At 45.7% G+C, this 23378-nt stretch overlaps 1 protein-coding gene across 3 annotated transcripts; it reads right to left on the bottom strand.

Annotated features, from left to right (window-relative positions):
- Positions 1 to 10376: 10376 nt before the first annotated feature.
- On the bottom strand, positions 10377 to 22223 carry Zfp354a (zinc finger protein 354A). Of its 3 annotated transcripts, none has more exons than NM_052798.3 (5): positions 22050 to 22177; positions 21336 to 21418; positions 20483 to 20609; positions 19908 to 20006; positions 10377 to 12402 (listed from the first exon to the last, which is right to left on the bottom strand). In NM_052798.3, exons 2-5 carry the CDS (start codon positions 21366 to 21368, stop codon positions 10931 to 10933), a joined length of 1731 nt encoding a protein of 576 aa, NP_434685.1. In that variant the 5' UTR covers positions 21369 to 21418; positions 22050 to 22177; the 3' UTR covers positions 10377 to 10930. The 3 variants fall into 3 exon arrangements, with proteins under 3 accessions (NP_434685.1, XP_008765882.1, XP_038941118.1); XM_008767660.4 differs by having other exon boundaries at positions 10381 to 12402; positions 19908 to 20003; positions 22050 to 22223; XM_039085190.2 differs by lacking the exon at positions 19908 to 20006 and having other exon boundaries at positions 10381 to 12402; positions 22050 to 22223.
- Positions 22224 to 23378: the final 1155 nt, after the last annotated feature.

Here is a 23378-nt window from a genome sequence, read left to right as displayed (position 1 = left end):
AAGTGTGACTCCTCGCCTGGCTGGGCAGGACTGTGCACCTGCCTCCTAGGCCCAAGCTTCTCAGCCTGTTTGGTCCCAACATAGGAGTGGGCCTCAGGCAATGCAGTATAACCAGGCACTTCCTCCAGTCCCTTCAGTCCCTACTGAAGCCCCAGGACTGTGGCCAGCTCGCCACCTTCAGGTAAGGCTTGGCGACATGCTTCTGGTGTACACTCACTGCAACCTGTCCCCTCTCCTGTCCCAGTCTAAGGCTTCCCGTCTGGAAGCAGGAATCGTTCTGAGCCTGTTGCCTCCCCTCACCCCTGCAAGGCGGCAGATACTCACGCTTCAAGTGTTTGCCAAGCTCTGGTCATCAACCAGAATTACTAGAAAACTCTGCTGGGCGGCCTTGCAGTCAGCGAGAAAGAACAAGCAGACTGCTAGCTGGCAAACCCTTATCTCCCGCGAGTTCCCCCAAATGCTCCTCAGTGCTTCTAATGCAGCCGCCAGGTTTAATACAGTGTCAGACAGCCTTCCCTCTCCCCTGGAGGAGCCGCAGATGTCAGGCGCGGGTTTGGGGGAAGGGGGCACGGCGTGGGGGTGGGGGAGAGTCGGCCCTGCACCGCAGTCTTCCAGTCTCAGCCACAGGAGAGATGGCACAGGGACCCCCACGCCAAGGTTCAAATGCCAAAGAATCCTCCAGGAACCTCGCTTCTTTCCTATTCAGTTGGAACATACATTGATTACCAGCAGTATTTCTTTCTGAAAACAAGACGAGCGAACAAACCCGGGGTAAGTATTGTGCAGGTGAGCTAACCTGACTCTCAAATGGAATGGACCTTCCTCAGCCGCCTCTAGCCTGGTTCCTACTTGACGCCTGGACTTTGGTGGGATGCCCTGGGCACCACGCGATGCGCAACAAACCTATGCATTTGTGCCTCACATTTTAGTGGCGCACATTAACTACCTCGTATGTTCCTGGGACTCCATTCCACAGGACCTTATTGTATGAGGACCTTCGTTGCGGTTCATCCACTTGGTTCACCCATTTCCAAATTACAACTGGCTTCTGGAGACAAGCCGGATCCACCAAGCTGGAGGAATCAGCGATTCGGCTTTGAAAGTGCACCGTCAAAGCCGAATATTCCACCGAAAGTTATGTTCTAGAGCAAGTTCTATCGGCCACGCCTCTCAGTCGCCCAAGGGTCCTCATCATCACTGGCTCCGCCCCAGGGCTCTTCTTCAGGCGCCCCACCTGCTTGCACTTTGCTTAGTGGTTGCCTTGGAATTCCTGGAGATCTGCTGCTCCCTCACAGACACGCTGTTGCCCTGACAACAGTGACCTAGCTCGTGGACGTGCAAGGAAGAATGCCAATGGATGCTGCTTTCAAAAGGAGGAACTGGTTGGTATGCCAAGGATAAGAAAGCGTCGTTCTTAAGGTATGCAGGCTGAGCTTCAAGAGCCTGGGTGGTGTGTGGCTATCCCAGACTGGGGACACTGTGTTCCTCAACCCCCTTCACTAATCCAGTTTATACTTCGTGGGACTGAATTTAACCGAAGTCCCCAGAGGAGGTTTTCACAGTTTGAAACCAACTGTCACTCCCACTGTGTCCTATACACACTGGCATTTACCAAGTCAGAGACAGCAGCCAGGAGAAGATGTGTGCTGGGGCTTTGAGAAAAATAAGTCTACTTCTGTCACAGCAGAGGGATCCAGCACAGACCAACCCTGAGCAATGTGCATGGAGATGCAGATTCTAGGGTTGCACAGCCATTTGTCAGTGCATGGAGATTCTCATCCCTGGGCTACATACAGGGATGGAGGCTGTTTGGTGGAATGCACGCCTAACCCCAATTTCATTTAAGGCAGAGTAGGGAGGGCTGCTGCTGACCAAAAACCAGGGTTAGGCTACACAGCACTTAGCCCCACCCTGAGGTCCTGTGTCTGCCAGCTAGGCACCATTTCCTAAAGCTTCCACAAAATCCTGAGACAGGAGGGCCAGCTGAGGACTGAGCGAGTGTTCAAGGGAATGAGCCTGTGGGGACATTTACATTCAAACCCTCCCTGCCAGCAGCTCAAGAAGAAGCCCCCAGCCTTATCCTTTGCCCCTTTTATCAGGTGTGGTTTTGACAGGAATCCAGCACCATTCATGAGTACAAGTGGGCTCATTTCCCCACTGGGGCATGTGGTGCGTCTCATCTGGCCATGGGGAATGTGCCTTGCTCTGACTCTGTGTCAGGCTCTATGGTATACACTGCCTCACTCCGTCCTCAGGCAGTGTAGGACCTTGCAATTCCACTGGATAGACAAGAATGGTATTCTGTGAGGAAAAGTGGTCACGTAGCTACAGCATGACCCAGCTGGATCCGAAGGCCAAGTCTGTGTTCTGAGCGAGCCTTCCATGTCCTTTCCCAGCCTCTGTCGAAATCACCTAGAAATCCATCCTGTTACCTTTCCCCCACCTAACCAGAGGTCTTGTAAAGTTCCTCCAGGACCCGAACTGCTGCCTGCCTGTCTTGAGTGCTCCCTCCTCATCTGTGAGGCTGGGCAGAGGAGGGAAGGAGACACGGCAGAGATGGGAAAGTTGTTTCGCACAATCATGCTGTGATCTCCCGTCAGTCAAAACCCACGTATCCCTAGTGTGGGATCTGGGCCCAGCTTCCTCTGCAGAATCCACAGTCCTTCCTTCTCCTTTGTGTGGTTGCATGGCAGCTGCTGCCAGCACAGGGGTGCACCGGTTTGGATGGCCTGGCTCTCGACTGTTCTCCAAAGGGTCAGGTGCTTTTTGAGGCTTTGTGACCAAGCTGATAGAGCTACTGGGAAGGGGCAGAACCTTTAAGAGGTGGGGGTTGTGGGAGGAACAATTGTGAGCAAAGACCAGTGACACAGGTGGGTAAAAAGAATTTATCAAGAACATGACAGAGAGTTTACTGAATTACAATGTAAGAGAGGCAGTAGGTAGAAACAATGTTACTGAAAAGGAATGGGAGTCCCTTTAAAACAGTTGGAGGAGGGTATATATTGGACCCTAAGAGAAATGGGGGGGGGGAGAAAGGGGTGGAGGTTCTCTGGGGGGGCTGGGAGGCAGCATCATTTGAGATGAATATAAATAAATTAATTAATTTTAAAAGGGAATACAGATTCTGTTTATTGATGCTACCTTAGGGCAATGTCACACTATAGATTATAGGTTCTATATTTTTTAGACAAGAGAGAATGAAAGTATGTATAAATGTTAATGCATCATACAATTGATTCATACTCAGGGTTTCAGTATACTTTTGTCTTAAATTCTGACGGTAAGTTAAGTTGGAAATTGAGACGTACCCAAGAACTGAAGGGAGGACAGAGAACCCAGCATCAGGACAGCTCATGGGCACTAGGGCTCAGGTTCATATCTAAGTGAGAAAACTCTTCTATCCTACTTTCTAGTTCACAAGTCTGAGGGGCTCATGTTGGGTCCCAGATGTGGACTGCTGTGCTGATGACATATCTGAACTCAGTGGTCTAGGATGTCAGCCCAGTGTAACCTCTGTAGGCCCAGAGGCCAGGAAAGGCCCGGTGTAAAGGGACTCTGAGCCCCATATCAGGACAGGCTCCCTGGGTAGCCAGTGTCACGTGCAACCTTTGTCTTTTCTAGAATCTAACTCCAGGGCTTCCTAGCAATTTCTAATACTCTCATGAAGACTGAGTAAAGCTATGTGTGTTGTGTCCTGCACCCAGAGGCCAGATGAGGGTGTGGGATCCCCTGTTACTGGAGTTTCAGAGGGTTGTGAGCCATCATGCATGTGCTGGGAATCTAGCCCAGATCCTCTGAAAGAACAGTAAGTCTTCTTAACTACTATGTCTTTCCTCCATCTCATGGTCACTGGTTTTGGAGACAGAGTTTCACAGTGTAGCTCTAGTTAGCCTGGATCTTGTCATGCAAACTAGGCTGGCCCTGAACTCACAGACCCACCTGTCAGAAGTCTTTGTAGTAGTGGGATTAAAGGTGTGCATCACCACAGCAGACCAGGAATCTGTGTCCCACGAAACAAAAGCAAATGTGAGCATAGTACTATCTATTTCTTTTTTATAAAATATTTACTTATTTATTATATACAAGTACACTGTAGCTATCTTCAGACACACCAGAAGAGGGCATCAGATCTCATTGCAGATGGTTGTGAGCCACCATGTGGTTGCTGGGATTTGAATTTGGGGCCTCTGGAAGAGCAGTCAGTGCTCTTAACCACTGAGCCATCCCTCCAGCCCTATTTATTCCTTTTAATAGGCCCTGGATACAAGTCTAGACTTCAAATAATTGAAGATGGTTCTTACATCAAGAGACAGTTTAGGATAAATATTAATATTATGAAATGTTCACTGTACATGTCAATGCACTGCACATTTCTGGGTATCCTGCATTTTAAAACCAAGTTTTAAATATTTGAGATATTATAATTTTATATACAATTATAGTAGTTAGCACAGAGTTATCCAGGATCTCCATCTATGTCAGTATCAACATCAATGTCAAAATCTTGCTTTTTTGTTTTTTTTGTTTTTAGAAAGAATGAAAATGCTGGTGGAGCTCAGGGCAATCCCATCACTTTGGATCAGGAAGATCCTGATTATATCCAAACTTGTTAACCATGAAGAGCACACAGAAAGGGGAGAGAGATTATAGTATAGAAGGTCTACTGTGCTTTCAATTCCATATTACTCACTGACATAGACGAAAGTATCCCAGAGTACCCAAGACAAATTTATTTTATATATTTCTAGGTATTAATATATTCTACATTTTTCACTTCATTGATTGTGTTCCCACTGCCAAGTTCCTCCAGTGAAGACTGTAGCTTGTAGTTATAAAAGAAAAAACAATCCACGCTAAGGCCAGCTAGGCACCGGCAACGGCTGTCTTGCCTGCCCCCATTGTTCCCGAGGCTAGCCAGTCAACCACACCCTGTGGCTAGCTGGCAGAAAGCACTGCTGATCACACAAATCCAAGTAAGCCTGTAAAATGAAATTACCAGAGGCTTGTAATTTACCAGATAGATTTATAACAGCAAATCTTCAACTCCCAAAATGCCCACACAAAGAACGCAAAACTCAATTGATATAGAAAATTGATATAGTAAGAAGTTGCACACCTAGATTGGACAAATGTGCCCGATATTACTCAGTCATCTACCTAAGAAATTCCCAGGTACTTATGGCTCCTAGGACCACGTGGTTCAGGCTCATCATCCTCTCCTACAGGTTCCGTCTTGTTTCTCCCCTCTCCGGCTCTCTCCCCTCTCTAAAACTTTCAGCTCCACCCCCTCCTTCCCCTGCCCAATCACAGGCTCTAGCCTTTTCTGACTAATGAAGATTTCATCTGACCTCACCCGAGTCCAGGCACAGGGTACAGGGCAGAAAAACAGACAGCAATCCACAGCAAGGACCATGCTTGACAACTCAAAGAAATATATGGAATCAGGCAGAGACCCGGGGATTTTCTCCATCTCCTCCCCCTGCCCATTACCTCCAGATTCTCTTTTCACCAGCACCTTCTTCCTCTTCATTCTTTAGGGTTGCCTCACCCAAGTCTGCTGTGTTTAACCCTTTGTCGTTCAAATTCCCACCCTTCGTCTTCCTCCCAAGGCCAAGTAGTAGGTCCCAGGATTTGCAAGCATGTGGCCAGATCTCCAGCCCCACTGCAGGACTTCACGACAGTCCAGCACCAGCCTTCAGGGAAGTCCACCACCAGCCCTATCTACCAGGCTGTTCAGCTTCTTTTCACTCTTGTCCCTCTTACTGAAGACCTTGTCTATACTCAACTCCTCCAATTATTGTGGATTAACTGTGATTTATACAGTAATTTTAAAGTAGAACATGGGAAATATTTCCTGGTGTTTAGGACCAAGGGATACAAAACTCTGGGATTCCTCTGTTGAGCCAATCACCACTGTGATTCAGACCTGCTGGATGTTGACAGAGCTATTTAGGTTGTATGTGGAGCTCTCCTAGAACAGCATTTGCCTCCTGTGGTGGTTTGAATAAGGAATGGCCCCACATACAGTGTGTTTGAATGCTTGGCCCATAGGGACTGGCACTGTTAGGAGGTATGGCCTTGTTGGGATAGGTGCAGCCTTGTTGGAGGAAGTGTGTCACTGTGGAGTTAGACTTTGAGCTCTCATATATGCTCAAGACATGTCCAGTGAGACAGTCTCTCCTTGCTGCCTGTGGCTCAAGATGTAGAGCTCTCAGCTCTTCAAGCATCATGTCTGCCTGCACACTACCATGCTTTCAGCCATGATGATGATGGACTACACCTGGGAAATGGTAAGCCTGTCCTAGTTAAATGTTTTTCTTTATAATAGTCACCGTGGTCTTGGTGTCTCTTCACAGCAATAAAACCCAAACCAAGACACCTCTTATAAGGACTGCAAGCCACTTGTGGATGGGAAATGTTGGCATAATCTCATCCAGTCAGGGCAGGCTGATGGTCAGACAGATGGATAAGACTTCCACCAAATTGAAGGCTTTATTTGGATGTTGGAAACATTAAGGGGGAAATCTTAGACCTTGAATCATTCGCTTCCCTTGAAAAGGTTGCAGTTCTTTTCCCCGACAAAATGGTGTTGCTAAGAGAACAGAATAGAATATGTTTCCTCAATGGTTTATCTTAGTGAACATGAGAGGGCCTGAAGCAGATTTAAATACTAACCCTCATCACATTTTCAAAGATGGGAAATTAACAAAATGTCTATCTAGCAGGATTTATGTAATGTGAGATGGATAGATAAGACTCTGCCTAGTTCCATGTTTTTCTTTGAGTTCTCAAGAATGGTCCTTACTGTAGGAACTCCGTAGTAGAAACAGTCAATAAAAATGAGTATATTTAGAAATATATAATGAGCATACTTACTTCCTGGGCTCTCTGAGCTTCTTCAGTTCTTGTGCCAGTATACAATAGTGAAGGAAATTTAAGATTCAAGTAACCTTTCTAAATCCTCTTCTCTTCTCTTCTCTTCTCTTCTCTTCTCTTCTCCCCTCTCCTCCCTCCTTCTCCTCCTCCTCCTCTTCTTCTTCTTCCTCTCTCTCTCTCTCTCTCTCTCTCTCTCTCTCTCTCTCTCTCTCTCTCTCATTGGGTATCTTAGAAAGGTCATGAACCCAGGGTCCTCCTGCCTCTGCCTCCTACATGCAGGGATTGCAGTTATGCGCCCCATGCTCAGCATTTCCCTTCCTTCTTAAGGAACATGATTCTGACATCGATGTTACTATTGACATGAGACAGAAATTCTGGATACTTTTGTATTACTTGCTAGAATTGTGTGTGGTGTTTGGGATAAAAATTTCCTTCTAGCCTCATATATCTGAGTGGCAGTGTTTGAGAAGGACTAGTAGGTGTGGCCTTGTAATAGTATGAATGAAAATGGCCCCCATAGGCTGATAGGGAGTGGCCTTATTTGAAAAGAATAGGATCTGTGGCCTTGTTGCAGCAGGTGTTGCCTTGTTAGAGAAAGTTGTGCCACTAGGGGTGGACTTTGAGGTTTCAAAAGCTCAAGCCAGTTCCAGTGACTTTCTCTTTCTGCTGCCCGCCAATCCAGACAGCAAGCTATTGAAGAAAGTCCTTAGAAAGTGTGGTGGAAAGCTGAGGTGTAGATCTTCACAGTTGATGGCTTCTGGGGAAAGGCACGTTTTTTGTTTTTTTGTTTTTTAGGGGGCTGGCCACTGGGAATTTGGCCATGCTTTAATGAGTATATGGGCAACACAAGTTGGGCTTGGTGTATTTTTCTCTTCTTTTTCTTTCTTTCTTTTGGAGGGGGTGGGTGGGTGAGCAGCAGGCACAAGGGTGAGAGGGTAGACCTGGGAAGAATAGGAAGTGAGTGTGATTAGGGTGCATTATTTGAAATTCCCAAATAATTATAAAAATATGTTGGGAGAAATAGAAAACAAAAACAAAATCTGTGAGTATAAATGTTGCTCCATGCTGAGAATTAAGATTTTATTCTTTTTATTTATGTGTATATGTGCGACTGTATGCCACATGTGTGTGGCTGCTACAGAGGCCAGAAGAGGATGTCACATCCAACTGAACTGGACATATAGTCTGGATATAATATAAACTTCCCTATATTTAGCCTACAAATTCTGCTCCTTTGGACCTTGGTTTATTCCTCTGGGAGGAATGCCTCCAAGGAGAATCAGGAGCAAAATGTTTCCTTCCCCTAGCTTAGGGTATTCAAGGACATTATGTAAATAATCTCCATTAGGATAACCTTTTAAAAAATTTTTGTATGAACGTGTGTCTCTGTATTTTCAATTGTCAATTCTGTACTGGCAGAGAGCTAAGCGCTGGCAGGATTTTTTGGTCATCACTGGATTTCCTATTTTGTAAATATTTGTCCTTCCTCGCCTGCCTAAAGGCAATCTAGAATTGTATCAGAGGTTGTCTTGATGCTGACTGGTTGTTTTAAAGAGCTGATGGCCAACAGCTTGTGCAGGAAGTGGAGGGCAGAACTTCTGGGCAGAGAGAATGATGCAGTGAGAGAAGTGGGAGATTGGGGGTCGGGGGCGGGAGAGGGGAGAGACACTCAGATGGACCAGAGCTGAGCAAAGAAAGGTATAGAGCTAGCCATACAGTGGGTCACTGGCAAGATAGTCAGGTTAAGTTAGATGAACTAGCTGGGAGGCTGACCTAGCAAAAGGCCTAAGCTTTAAACTGTTGGAGAGCTGTTTGTCATTACGCACCCTGCTGGCAGGTCCGAGAAAGTCCCGCTATTAGACCCCCTTCTAAGACTTCCTACACTCTGAGGACTGCCAGCAGGGTGCGTAATGACACACATATATACATATATCTGCATACATATAGGTACACACACACACACACACATACACACACACACACACACACACACACACACACACACACACATAGACATACATTCATACATATCTATGGCACTATAGTTACAATTAGCACAGATCTAGATCACACCTGGAAAGGGAGAGTAGGAGTAGGTTGTGGTTGTACTAGTATGAGGCTGTTTCCTCAAATCTTAATGGATCTGAAAACAGAAAAGTTCTAGTATTTAGCTGGCTTTTTTCAGTCCAGGACTTGTCCATGGAATGATCCCACTCACATATAGGGTGGTTCTTTGCCCCACAGCTAGACCTCCCTAGAAACATCCTGAAAGCCAGACCAGAGTTGTGTCCTCTAGGTAATTCTAAATTCACTGATGTTAATAAAGGTATTCATATTGGTAAATGCAACGTTTAAGGGCTGATGGTTTGCTGTCTGGTGAAAACATCTTCCAAAGGCATCTTCTTGTGGTGTCTGAAAGATGGCTGAAAGTGTTTAATATTTCACAACACTACCTCCATTAAAGAGATGCTAATTCAAATGGTCTAGTAATCTTTTCAAGAGCCCCATTTCCTGATTTTATCACCCTGCAACCTAGCATTTTAACCTATAAATTTGGGGGGTACACAAGCATCTCTAAATAACACTAAGATCTTCAGCATTTTCCTATAGGTGTTAGATTTGCCAAAGTCTTCTGATATGGACTTTTATGTGTGGTTAAAAATTTTTATACTTAGTAATTTTGAGTTTATTTCCCACTCCATTTTTTAAGATTGTAAACTATTCTGTCTGTCTGTCTGTCTGTCTGTCTATCTATCTTTCTATCCATCCATCCATCCATTCACCTATCCATCCATCTACCCATCCACCCACCCATCTATCCATCCATCCATCCATCCATCCATCTATCCATCCATCCATGAATATGTAATATGTGCAGTTGTCTGTGAGGACTAAAGACGTCAGAGCTTCCAGGAGGTAGGGGCATTTGTGAGCCACCTGCTATGGGTACTGGGAGCTGAGGTTGGGTCACTTGGAACTGCAGAGCACTCTTAACCACTGAGGCATTTCTTCAGCTTCCCACAATTGCTTATTTTTGTATTTAACACATGACCTATATGACAGCACACAGGTAAAAGGTAGAATTTAGGAATAAATGACTTTGAAGCAATCAAAACAATAGCAACAACAAAAAGCTCTGGGAATAGAATTAATAACTAAGTAGACTATCTCCAATTCACAATGATACAAGGAAACCAGCTTTTCATTCTTCATTTTTAATAATATCCACACATGGGCTGGAGAGATGGCTCAATGGTTAAGAGCACTGACTGCTCTTCCTGAGGTCCTGCGTTCAATCTCAGCAACCACATGGTGGCTCACAACCATCTGTGATGGAATCTGATGCCCTCTTCTGGTGTGTCTGAAGCCAGCTACATATACATATACATATGCATATACATACACATATCATGAAATAAGTAAATAAATAAGTAAATAAATAAAATCCACACACATTTGAAATCAGGTCAAGAAAAGGATAAATTCCAGAGACTAAGAGGTAGATTACAGTTCATTTAAATCTTTTATTTCGGCTTTTTTTTTTAAATGTGTTGATCCCTTTTGGATATTATTAAAATAGTATAAAAGTATCACAACAGTAGAGTTTTGTGTTTTGCTAAGTCCATCCCACTCCTCTGTTCACTTAGATGCCTATGATTACAATTGTATCTAGCACACACTGTTGCAGAGAGAAAAGCACCATTTTCCAAATACCTGAAGTCAAGGCCTTCAGCTGTGAATTCTTCATTTCAGGTCACTAATCTTCTGAGATGGAAAGCTCCATAACATTTGCTCTTCAAACTTGTGGAGTCAAGCAATCCTCAGGGTCCCCGGTAGCCAGGACTACACATAACCACCGGATTTCAAGCAATTTTTTTAAAGTGTTGGACAGGCATGAATATTTCACTCCTACCTGTTACACAGGATTTATCCATGGAATTTAGTTGACAGTAACTAAATGACTACAGGGACGCCATAGTATGTTTATTACAGCTCTCAAGCCCATTCTCTGAAGAGCTTTGGTTTAAGGCTTTTTTACATGCAAATTTACTTTTTAAGGGTCCTCATCCACATGGATTTTATAATGATTGGTAAGGGATGACCTATAGTTGAAAAGTTTCCCACACGTGTTACATTCGTAGGGTTTCTCCCCAGTATGAATTCGCTGATGTGCTATACGTGAGGAGCTCTGCCTAAAGGTCTTTCCGCATGTGTTACATTTAAACGGTTTCTCTCCCGTGTGAATCCTTCGGTGCTGAATAAGAGCAGAACTTTGTCCAAACGACATCCCACATTCTATACATTGATAAGGTTTCTCTCCAGTGTGGATTCGCTGGTGGTTACTTAGGGATGAGTTACACCTGAATGTTTTCCCGCACTCATTACATTTATAGGGTCTTTCCCCAGTGTGCATTCTCTGATGTTGGATCAGAGCTGAACTCTGTCTGAAGGCTTTCCCACAAACTTTACATTTACACGGTTTCTCTCCAGTGTGGATTCGTTCGTGAATAATAAGAGTTGAGTGGGAACTTAAGGCTTTGCCACACTCATTGCAATTATACAATTTCTCTCCTGTATGAATTATCCGGTGTCTATTGAGTCTTGAGATAGAAGTGAAGCCTTTCCCACACTCGCCACACCTGTAGGGCTTTTCTCCCGTGTGGATTCTTTCGTGCTGAATAAGTGATGCGCTCTGACTGAAGGCTCTGCCGCATTCGCTACATCTGAAAGGTTTCTCTCCGGTGTGGATTCTCTGATGGTAACGGAGGGAGGAGCTAGACTTGAAGGTGTTGCCACATTCATTACACAAGTAGGTCTTCTTCCTGGAATGAGCTCTCTGGCATCCAGAGAGGGAAGCGGATGCCTTCCTTCCTGGGTTATATCTATGAGGGTTTTCTCGGGCATGGATCTTCTGGTGTATAAAAAGACCTGACCTTTGGCCAAAGGATTTACCACATTCCTTACATCTGTAGGATTTCTCCACAGTGTGGGTTCTGAGATGTTTATACAGGGACGTACTGAGAGTGAAGGCCTTCCCACATTCTTTACATACGTAAGGCTTCTCTCCAGTGTGAGTTATTTGATGTTGAATAAGGGCTGAACTTTGGCTGAAGGCTTTTGAACATTCTTTACATTTAAATAATTTCTCTCCACTATGGTTTTTCTCATGTTTGCGAAGAGATGAGGTGTTAATGAAGGTTTTCTCACACATGCTACATTTATAGCGTTTATCCGGTGTGATTCCTGGTGGGTTAGATAAATAAGATATCTGCTTTTTACATTCTGAGGACCGTTTTTCTCTATGGGACTTTGGGCTAAATTCATTGTTTTTATGGCTTCTTTCTACAGTCAAAGTATTCTTATCCCACTTTTCCTCTAATTTGCCTTCATGTATGAAAAGATTTTCTGACTTCATGTTCAAAGGTTCGAAGGCAAAGGTTCTTTTAGATTTTCTTACAATCAGTTCCTGAAATGAAGAGTCTTGTGTTTGAGTTGACTTAGTGGTTCTATGACTGCACTTCAATCCTAGAAAGGGAAAAAACAAAGCAAAGATGTGATATAAAAATTAACTATTGAGACTAGATATGTAGAGTGAATAAATACTAATGCTATTTAAATAGAGTCTTGGTGTGTGGTGGAATCCAAGAGTTCATATAGAAACACGATTGACGGGAACAGAAGTAGTAGAGTGAAGAAAAAATAAAGTAAACCCATTTCAAGACAGTGATTAAATGGGGATGAGGAGTTGGAAAATGTATTATCTAGAACCCAGAGAAGTCATGAGAGTCACCTACATTGTTACCTGCTAAGTTTGCCCTCATTGTTTCCTGCCAACAACATCTTCAGATTCAATTCAAAAGTTTACTTATGAGAATCCTTGCTTGACTCTACATATACATGGTCCATTTCTCCAGCCAGCATTACCTATTTTCTTAGACAGACTATCAATCTCCAGCCTCCCTGAACTCATGACCTCCTGAGAGCTGGGATTTCAGGTGACCACTTCTGACATACTGATTTATTATTCTGTACCTCTCTACATATAACAAGCAGATCAGCGTGTTCTACCTCTCTCAAATCTCATACATACATACATCTCTCTATATATATCACTTCTGTTTTGATATGGAGTCTTACTATATAGCCTAAAATGACAGATTAAGCTGACTTGGAACTTATAGCAATCCTCCTGCCTCTACCTTCTGAGTACTGGGAATATAGGCATGTGCTACCACATCTGGCTTCACCCAGCAACTGATGGAAACAGATGCAGGGACCCACAGCCAAACAGTAAGCAGAGCTGGAGAAATCCTGTGGAGGATGGGGAGGAGGGATTGAAGGAGCACCACAAGAAAACCCACAGAACCAACTAACCTGGGCCCAAAGGTACACACAGAGACCAAACTGCCAACACAGAGCATGCAAGAGACTGACCTAGGCCCTCTGCATTTAAGTAACAGCTGTGAAGCTTGGTCTTCATGTGGGCAAGAGTTATCTCAAACTCTGTCACCTGCCTTTAGGACCCTTTCCCCTAATTGGGCTGCCTATTCTAGCTTCAATAGAAGATGTACCTAGTCTTACTGTAACTTGATATGCCAAGCCTGGTTGATAACCATGGGAGGCCTCCCCTCTTCGGAGAAGGGTAGGTAAGGTAGATTGTGATGGTGGTGGTGGGGGTCAGAGGGAGGGACTTGTAGGAAAGCAGGGAAGAGAAGCTTTGATTGGTGTGTAAAGTAAATAAATAACTTAATTTGGGGTTGGGGATTTAGCTCAGTGGTAGAGCGCTTGCCTAGCAAATGCAAGGCCCTGGGTTCGATCCCCAGCTCCGAAAAAACAAACAAAAAAAAAAAAACAAAAAAAAACAAAAAACTTAATTTAAAAAGAAACAACAACAAAAAAAAAAGATAGAAAAGGAAGGAAGGAAGGAAGGAAGGAAGGAAGGAAGGAAGGAAGAAAATGCTTCCGTAAAATGTCATAGGCACACCTGTAGGGCATTTTTTGACTTAGTGATTGATGGGGAAGGGCCTAGCTAGCCCACTGAGTGGTGCCATTCCTGGGCTGATCCTAGATTTTATTAAAAAAAAAAACAGGTTAAGCCAGCCATGAGGCCCAAGCTACTAAGCCCCATCGTCTGTGGCGTCTGCATCAGCTCCTGCCTCCGCGTTCCTACCCAGCTTGAGTTCCTGTCCTGATGTCCTTTGATGATGAACTGTGCTGTGGAAGTGTAAGCTGTGTAATCCTTTCCTTGTTACGCTGCTTTGGCCACGGTGTTTCTTCACAGCCGCAGTCGCCTTAACTCAGTCAATAAAGGCTTGCTCTAAGAGCGTGAGGACCTGAGTCAATCCTGCAGACAATGGTAAAAAGCAGAGTGCGCTGGACTTAATCCCAGTGCCGGAGAGCTGAATCAGGAGGAGCCCTGGATCCTGTTAGCCAGCTGCTCCACCCAAAGCGGCAAGGCCTAAGTTCAGTGAGAAACCTCATCTCAAAAGAAGATGGGGAGCAAATGAAGAAAATATCTGATGTTCCTTTCCAGCATCCGTGTACAGATATACACAGAGAACATAAACACACACGTACCCACTGTCTTAGTCAGGGTTTCCACTGCTGTAAGTGACACCATGGTAACTCTTCTAAAGAGAGCATTTAATATGTTCTTTTTGAAATCAGCCTGCTCATACCTGAAGTGTTCTCCTGGGGGGAGCCACCTGGCACAGCTACAGACACCACTAATGTAGGTAGCTGGGTATTTGCTGCTTGCTAGTGATATTTTTTTCTTTTGTTTGTTCTTACCCGCCAGTGAACCTATTAACAGTTTTGAGCAAGTCCCGGTATATCCAGCTGGCACAAGTCACCTGGTTTAGGGTAGTAATGGGATCATCAATGGCTTCCCAACCCAACAGGATCATAGAGGTGGTGGGACTCATAGAGAAGAGGTGGGGCCTTGTTGGAGGAATAGGCCACTGCCTTTACCTAGGAATCCTTTCACTGCTACCCAGGCAGTGCCTTCCTTCGTCTCTAAATTCAGTGGCCTGCATCTTGTGCAGTGCTGTACTTGCTTGTCTGCAGTCTCTCAGCACCTCTGCCTCTGGCAAACCATTCTTATACACTATTTTACTGAAGCAATTTATTTTATTTTTAAAAGATTTTTGTGCCCATGTGTGCATGGTCATGTGAGTATGCTACTTACAGATGCCAGAAGAGGGCACTGGACTGCTGGAGCTGGAGTTATGACTGGATGTAAGCCACTCAGTGAAGGTACTAGGAGTCAAACTCCAGGTCTCTGCAGGAGCAGCAGGCACTCTTAGCCACAGAACCAGCTCTGGAGCCCAAAGCAACTTACTTGTCAAGGCCTTTTCTGATTCTGTTTAGATTGACCCTGTAAACTTTTTAGTAGCTTTTCCAAAAATTTTTATTTTCATCTTTCAATCTCTTATTCCCTGCATACACAGGCAGACAGCCATCAAATTCTCTTACATCCCACCAGTAAACCGTCTCTAACAGCCATCACTAATCCAAGTTCAGGATCTTATTTTAGAGGGATCATTGCGATAAACTCACTGTTCCTCTGACCTGAGATTCTCATCTCTCTGGTATGGTTTCCTATAAGAACTAACCCCTGCCTCAACACATAAAGCACCCCTTACTACTTCAAAAAGCATTGATTCCTCATTCTATTTATTTATCAAATAAAAAATAAATACCCAGACTTCTCCCTAGGCATTGGTGAGGTTTAGTAAGTTTATCGTTATAAAGAAATCAGCAGGTAGTCATGGATGGGCATGGTGGTTCGTGCTTACAATCTCAGCACTTGGGAGTCTATGCAGACGTGGTAGTAGTTTAAGGCCAGCCTGTGCTACACAGTAAGTTCCAGTCCAGCCAGGACTAGAGTGAGATCTTGTATTCAAAACAGAAGAAATCGTGCTACACTGTGAGCATTGCTACAACAAAAATGCAAAAGTGGGTAATACGAGCACAGAGAGCCATCAAGATTTCCTTGGAGAGTGAGGGTGCAGGTTAGACCGGCTGTGAGCGCTGGCTAGAGTTGTCTGACACTCAAGACAGGATCTTAAAGGGTCAGCCACAGGTTACATAGGTTGAAAGAAGCATCAGTCTTCGTATCTCAGAGGGAGCAGGGCCATGTCAAACCTGTCTCTACCACATCACTATGAACGCTTACTTCCCTTCCAAAAAGCTAAGCCTAAAGCAATCCCGCCATCAATCACTTCATTCATAAGCGTGTCAACACTTCTCACACAACCCTACCCAAGCTACACTACTGTCTGCAGGTAGGCTCACCCTTGTGATAGATCATAACCACAAGTAAACTGAACTGCTCTGAGTAGAGGCATCTGTGGAAATTCTCTAATATTGTACTACTCACCGGCTCATTTGGCTTTTGCTATGTAGGGAGGGCTTTTCATTTCATGCAAGTTATTCCTATATTCTCTCCATAACCAGAAGCCTACTCTGGCCAGCACTGGAAAACAGAAATAAGGAACAAGCTGCCTCCACGCACAGGTGCAGAGGAAGAGAGAGATCATGTGCACATATGGCATGCAGTGATCGTGTGGAAGGAACAGTCTGCTGAGACGAAGAGCGTGGAGAAAGGGACCCTGTTCTAGATGACCAGAGCCTGTTCCACAAAGTGGCACCTGGGCAGAAGCCTGTGAAACACAGCAAGGTAACCACAAGAGCTCTTGGCCATCGAGAAAAAGAGAAGGCACAGACAGAGAAAGTCAGGCACAAAAGCCTTCAGGCAGAACAGGAGATAAGAGCAACCACCACAGTGAGGACTCTGCCTTGTGCCCCATGGGATGGAGGGCACTAGTTTTAAGGGTGTGGCTAACCCCTGCAGTAGCACCTGTGTAAACTCAGGAAGAGCTGCCCTTCCTCTGAACAGATACAACCCCAGAGGCTTCACTGATGGGCCAGCAGATGGCTGTCAACCCCACATGGTTCAGCAGACTCTCAGTGGATTTTGACATTAAAGACAGTAAAAGAGAAAGACACGGGGGTGAGGGGAATTTCTTGCTGGAGATGGGATTACTAGACCATTTCTGGAATTGAAAATTATTTCTGCATTTGGACAGGAGCCAAATCTATTTGATACACAAGTAGTCTAGCTACGCAGGAAAAGCACAGTCTCACTGCTTAGACTTTGGACCAGTTCTTAAGCAAGAGTCCCAAAGTAAGACACAGAGACTCTTGGAGCCATGGCCTTTCACCTCCAGTTTAAAACTTACAAACTCAGGGACAACAAAGGCTGGTTTTACTTTTTAAAAAAAAGTTACTCATTTTTATGTGTAAGGGTGTTTTGCCTGCATGTGTACCACGTGTATCGCTGAGGCACACAGAGATCAAAGAAGGGCATCAGAAGCCTAGAACTGGAGTTATAAATGGTTATGTGGGTGCTGGGAACTCAACTCAGGATCTCTATAAAAGCAGCCAATGCACTAAAGAACTGAGCCCTGCTTTATTGTTTTAGTTTTGAAGGGAAAAATAACTTTGCAGGTTCAGAATTGGGTTCTGCTTGACATCATGATCTTGGGTGCAAACATTCAGGTTCTTACACTATACTGTGGGCTGTGAGCCCCTGCTGAGAAGGGGTACTGGAGTCCAGGCACACCACAGGCCTCCCACCTCAAGTTCACGTTTGAGAGAAAGAAAGAACAGCCATTCCTCAAGAGGAACAGAGAGGCACACGTATAATCCTAGTGCTCAGGGCATTGAAGTAGGAGAAATCTAGAGTCAAAGTCAGCCTGGGCTGCACAGTCAACACCCTCACTCCACCCCACCCTGTACAGAGTGGAGCAGGAAGTGACTCCATTTGATATTTCACTCCTCAGTCATCCACTCAGGTCTCCCAGGCAAGTGAGGAAGGCAAGTGACCATTTCATCAAGTCTTCTAGCCTCTCTCAGGACAGCTCTAACTGCAGGCTCACTCTGCTTGGGCTAATTTCCCTCCCTGCAGGAATCCTAATTACCTGTGTTCTGCCTACTCTGGGGTGGCATCTGGCAGCTTCTACATAATTAAGGATGTAAAAGGCAATGGTGGCTGCTGCCTCAGGATCTCTCGCTTTAGACTAGAGAAGGCTCTCATATAATACAAGGACTTTGAGAGGACAGGGTGGTGTGTCACGTGGCTCTTCTCTTGGCCAAGGCTCACTGACTGATCTGAGGGCTCAGATCTGCCCTAGCTCCTCTCCCCTTCTTGCCCTCAGGCTCCCTGACCCAGCTCCAGGGTGCTCTTGACTCCTCAGACTCTCAAATCCTCAGGTCAAACCAAGTGATGGGCACCAGGGAAATCTGCTCCTGCCAATGTCTCCTGGCCTCTCTTCCTTTCTCCGAGGTCAATGCTGGCTCTTTCAGTTATCACTCCCTAAGCTTGTGACACTCAAGTGTCACCCGTACCCACACACACACACGACACTGACTCCAGTGGCTTCTGCCCTGCACTCTCAGAGCACTATGTGTCATTTTCTACTAGTCTTCATTAGACTTTTGCACATGGCTGGCTGTGGGTGCTTGGTTTCGTTACTCCCCTCACGGCATCAATCACTCCACAAGAGCAGGACCCTGTTCCATCCCATCTACTTCCATTTCACGGTGACCTAGCACAGAGCTTGCTCAGCATTTATGAAGGGCTAAGCAAGCTGAAGCCCACAGTGGGTGTCTTGAATCACCAGTGAGGGATCTTCCCCAGTTCATCAGCCTCAAGTTTCTATCACCGTGGCAACACCTCTCTGGAGCCTCTCTTCAGGTCACTTCAGGTCTGGCTCACAAAGTCTTTTCTCTTAACCATCTTGCAAAAACAGTTTCCCAGGATCCCTCCCGCTGGTCAGATCAAGGGTCCAAGGGTGCTGACCTCGCCTGTGAGTTCCAACCCATCTATCTCAGAGAATCCTCCACCAGAGATCCGGATCCAAGCATTTCAGTACATTTGAAATGGAAACCACAGTTACCCCAAACTCATCACACAGGCTCTCCCTAGATGCCAGAAGCAGGGCCTTCATCTAGACCCCGCTAGCTTTACCTTCTTTCTTGCAGGGGCTCTCTAAGGCTGCCAGGCTGTGCCTCACTTTGAATGTATCCCCCATAGTGCATGTTACAGCACTTCCTGAATGTAACAGCCCTTTGTAACAATTTAAAACATTGTATGCAAATATAGATACTTTTCCTAGGTTCATTTTAAAGGATACATTGTTGCCTCCTAACCCTTCTTTCTGTGCTCACAATTTTCTTTCAACCTAATCTCACAGCACTCAGAATCCTGCCTGGCTCCTTGTCACTCTCTGGAGCTGTCTTTATTACTGTGATGGTGGCTGCTAGAAAAAGGACAGACTGCAGTTTCTCCAGCTGTTTAACTAAGAGGCCTTTGAATCATTTATTAGAACCAGCTTTCCGAGAGCTACCCAAGAATCCACAGTGGCCATTCACAGGTCAGATGCTTGCAGGCCCCATGTGCAGAACAAAGCTCTTAAAACAACACTGAGGAACTTGTTACAAGGTCCCTCCATAGCCTTCCCAGCGATTCCTTTCCTTTTACACTTTGAACATCTACCTGAGTGAATTCGCTATCATCTCTTAAATATACCAACCTTCTGAAATGAGCTCTGAAAATGAAACCCTCCTCAGAGACAACCAACAAGAGAAAAGATCCCAGGAAACTCATTCGAGACATGATCAGGAGAGAACAGCAGAGCTGGGCCGGATTTCAGTTTCCTTCCCTTGCTCCTACCTAATCTGCTAATAATTTATGGAGTTGTTTTGTTTACTTTGTTTCATAGGTGAGTGTGTGCAAGTGTGCGGCCTGTGTGCGCGTGTCTATGTGAGTGTGTGTGGGTGTGTGCGCTGGGAATTGGTGTTACGTGTGTGAGGCCGGTGTCCTTACCACTGAGCTCCATCCCAGCCCCTGACCACCTCTCACGGACTGAGAACCTGAAGACATTTCTCAACCCACACTCTAAGCTGCGCCCTCTCCTTATTTGCCACACTGGGGCCTGCAAAGACCGCCAGGCCTAGGCACTCACCGAGAGAGAAGTATCTGGGGCCCTCTTTCTCCACCTGCCAGGGATCCTCTCCTTGCTGCAACAGGGAGATCACCTTTGGTTTGGTAAACAGGAATCCTGCTTGTAGACAAAATGAACTCATTAACTAGAAGCCAGACAACCACAGAGGACTGAGAAAATCTCTTTAAGTTGCAGAAATCAATTAAGGCTCAAATTCTGCACAGCCCCTTGCAGAAAAAGTGTGATGCCAACCTCTAGCTACGGCAGTGGGAAAGAGGAGCCAGAGATAGAGCAAAGCTCACTGCAGAGATGAGCCAAGCAAGCATCAAATGACTGCTGACTGAGAGAAGCCTGGACCGTGAACCTTTGCTGTCTGTCCATAACAAGGGAAGTGGTGTTCTCACTGTCAAAACCTCTCCACTGCACATGGGCAGTTCCAGGCCTGCTGTGGGAAGTACGTGTCAACACTCACTCAGAAGGACACATTTGTGAGACCTGAAGGCAAAACTCTGCTAACATTTCACAACGAAATCTTCATTCAGGGAAGAAGTCACTGAGATCTCATTTCTGAATCTATGCCCACAGGGAACACTTACCCATGGAGGCCAGGTTGCTGTAATTCTCCAGCATCACCTCACGGTACAGGCTTCTCTGAGACAGATCCAGCTTCTTCCACTCGTCCCGAGTAAAGAGCACAGCCACATCTTCAAATGTCACTGACACCTGTGAGGGACAGATGACTCGATGAGCTTTGAGGTAGAGACTCTGACTCAACATAGAAGATCTGGGAAGCCGTGGGAGAAGTCACCCTATAGCCTCAGGCTTCGACAGCCATGTGCAGATGTACATTCTCACACACAGATGCGGCCATCCGAACACATGACACATGTATACACATATACACTTGTATGCACACATCACACACACACACACACATACATGCATAATGACAAACAAAACTTCAATGGAATTGAACAAGCAAAACATAAGACCCATAAAGTAAAATGGAAAAATAATCAACCACCATAGGCTGAAGAAGGCTTGGTGAGCAACGTAGGGATTGTCAAGAAGAGAAAATAAAAATCAATCTTGGTAAGGGCAGAGAAAGAAACGCAGACGAGTGAGGAAGGCAGGGACGGGGGGGAAAAGGGAATTTTCTCAAGTCTATATGTGTGTTCTGTCCCAGGGCACTTGGTATGTTACTTGTGAAATTTGTAGGCACACACCAGATTGTAGGCACCAGACAATGACAGCCTGTCTATCAAGAAATACAGAAGACTAGAACTGTGAACACACAGAATCCACCACCCGTGGGGAGAGAACCAATTCCTCCAAGGAGAGCATGGGCTCTGAATCCTAGGGAAGGCTGAACTGTGTGGATAACTGTCAGAAGGGAAACCAAACAAAAGCCCCTCCTTCTGTTAAGAAGCGAAATGGCAAGCCGCTTACCTGAGAGGCCCCTTCTCTTTGCTCAGGAGCCATCTTCTTTCTGTAGGCTCTTCCTCTAAAGATGGGTGAAGATGGAGGAGGATCTGAGGGGAGGAAGAAGAAAGGAGTTGCACATGTTGCTTCGCACCTGTCAGACGCAGCATCTCCGAAAGCGTCCCATTAGCTGCGCCTGGCTCTTCTGCCTCTAGAGAGGGAACCAGGAGCCAGGGGTGGGCATCACAAAATCGACAGGTCACCAGTCTTCTTGTCCGTGGATTTCCAGAAGTAAGATTCAAGAGACACTGTACTCCATAACAGAGGGGGACTCACTGAGTCCCCAAAGTGAACACCCTTAGACTGTTCACAACATCTCAGCTGGGACTTTCCGGCCCCTTCAGATAGGAAATTCAAGCTGGAGTGCGGCCACAGTGGGAGGGCATCCGGTTTCACCCTCTCGGATCTGATCCAGGGCAGGGACAGTGTTCTTCCTCCCCTACACGTTGGCCACCCAACTGCACCGCTGCTGCCAAGGGATAAACTTCCAGAAAAAAAAAAAATTAGAAAAGGGACCAGTAGCCCAGGACAAGAGGGCTGCACGGAAAACAGCCTGGGTTGGCGCTGCCCAGGCAGTGGGGAGCAGGTCACTTGCAGTCCAGGGCCGAGGCCACTGGGAGCGCGCACTCAGGGGAGGGGGACTGGCAGGAGGCCTCTGAGCTGAACCCAGCCTTCACTCACCTTTTCCCCGGCTCCCGCCGCACCTCACATACGCTCTGAACCTCCGCGCCTGTGAGAAGTCTGTCTTAGGACCTTGGCCCCGAGTCTCTAGCGGTGCCACAGACTCCCTATGATCCGCGAAGGCTCACGGGGGCTCAGAACTTGAGGTTCGAGGGTAATGACTGAGGAGGCCTCTGGGAAATGTAGTCCACTCTGAGACCCAGGGATTCTGGGATTTGAAGTTCTTCGGTTTGTCTGGGACTCTTCTTATGCACAGATTGCTTGGAAGCTGAGAGTGGACACTAGTAACTGAACACCTGCTTGGTAGGTAAATAATAAACGATGTCGCAGGTTCGTGGAAAGGAAGCTGACACGAAGTGCCCTTCAGAAGAGCTTTATTATGAGGTATTAGTAGGACTGAAGAAGTGCTCAGCGGTTAAGAATCCTTACTGTTCTTGCTGAGGACTTAGGTTCAATCCCCACTACCCATATCAGGTTGCTCACAATGGCCTGTAACTGCAGCGCCTGGGTTCCAACATCCCCTTCTGGCATCTCAGGTCAGTGCATACATTCCATGCTCATACACACTCATTTCATATACACAAACAATAAATGTCTTTAAACTTCTTTTCCTGCAAATAAACAACAACAGTGGGGGCAGTACTAGAATCAGGACGAAGGCAGCCATGATGGAGATCTGATGTGCAAAGCTTATCAAAGACCGTTCAGTTCCCAAGGACGGGATTTCCTTATTCTTACAAGTTTGGGGAAGCAAGTGTTTCACGCCATATGACATAACCTGTGTGTTGGGAGTCACAGGAAAAGGCAGAAAGGCACTAGATGCAAGCTAAGTTATAAGTCAGGGTTGTTTGGGGTATCTGTTGGAGCTGGGGTGGCAGCTGAGAGAGGAAGAGAGATAACTCAACTCTGCGGAGCCTTTTCATGTCATGGTAGATGCTAGTATCAACTCTCAGTCCAAAGAGGGTGAGACTGCAGGACTACGTGGTCTGACTTTTCAGAGTACAAGAGAAAGACAGCTGGAGTCTGTGCTCTAACAGTCATGTGCCGGGCCCTATTATAAATCATTTGAAAAAAGTCTGTGAATAAAACAAACACCATTATCCCGTAGTACTTTTTAGTAAAGGGCAAGAACCAGACAATAAGCCATGAACATAATGAGATAGGGTTCTAGAGGATACGTGTAATGAGAAAAATAGCAAAAGCAGGGTAAAGTGAAGGACGGGCTGGAAGGAGAATGAAGCAGGTTTGAGGCAACAACTCAGGAGAGGAGGAACTGTGGTAGTCGTGTTTTTGTGTCTGTGACATGCACTTGAGAAGAATAGCTTGCCC

The sequence above is a fragment of the Rattus norvegicus genome, chromosome 10 (assembly GCF_036323735.1).
Source record: "Rattus norvegicus strain BN/NHsdMcwi chromosome 10, GRCr8, whole genome shotgun sequence".
NCBI lineage: Eukaryota > Metazoa > Chordata > Mammalia > Rodentia > Muridae > Rattus > Rattus norvegicus.
Note: the sequence above shows the minus strand (reverse complement) of the source record. Positions and strands in the feature narration are given on the sequence as shown.

Bases quoted from the DNA above. Each gene is read 5' to 3' on its own strand.
- Zfp354a (NM_052798.3), bottom strand. From the start codon at position 21,368: ATGGCTCCTGAGCAAAGAGAAGGGGCCTCTCAG. The intron at 20,007-20,482 runs GTAAGTGTTCCC...TTTGTCTACAAG, and splicing joins CAGCAACCTGGCCTCCATGG to CAGGATTCCTGTTTACCAAA. The intron at 12,403-19,907 runs GTGAGTGCCTAG...TTCCCTTTCTAG, and splicing joins CCCCAGATACTTCTCTCTCG to GATTGAAGTGCAGTCATAGA.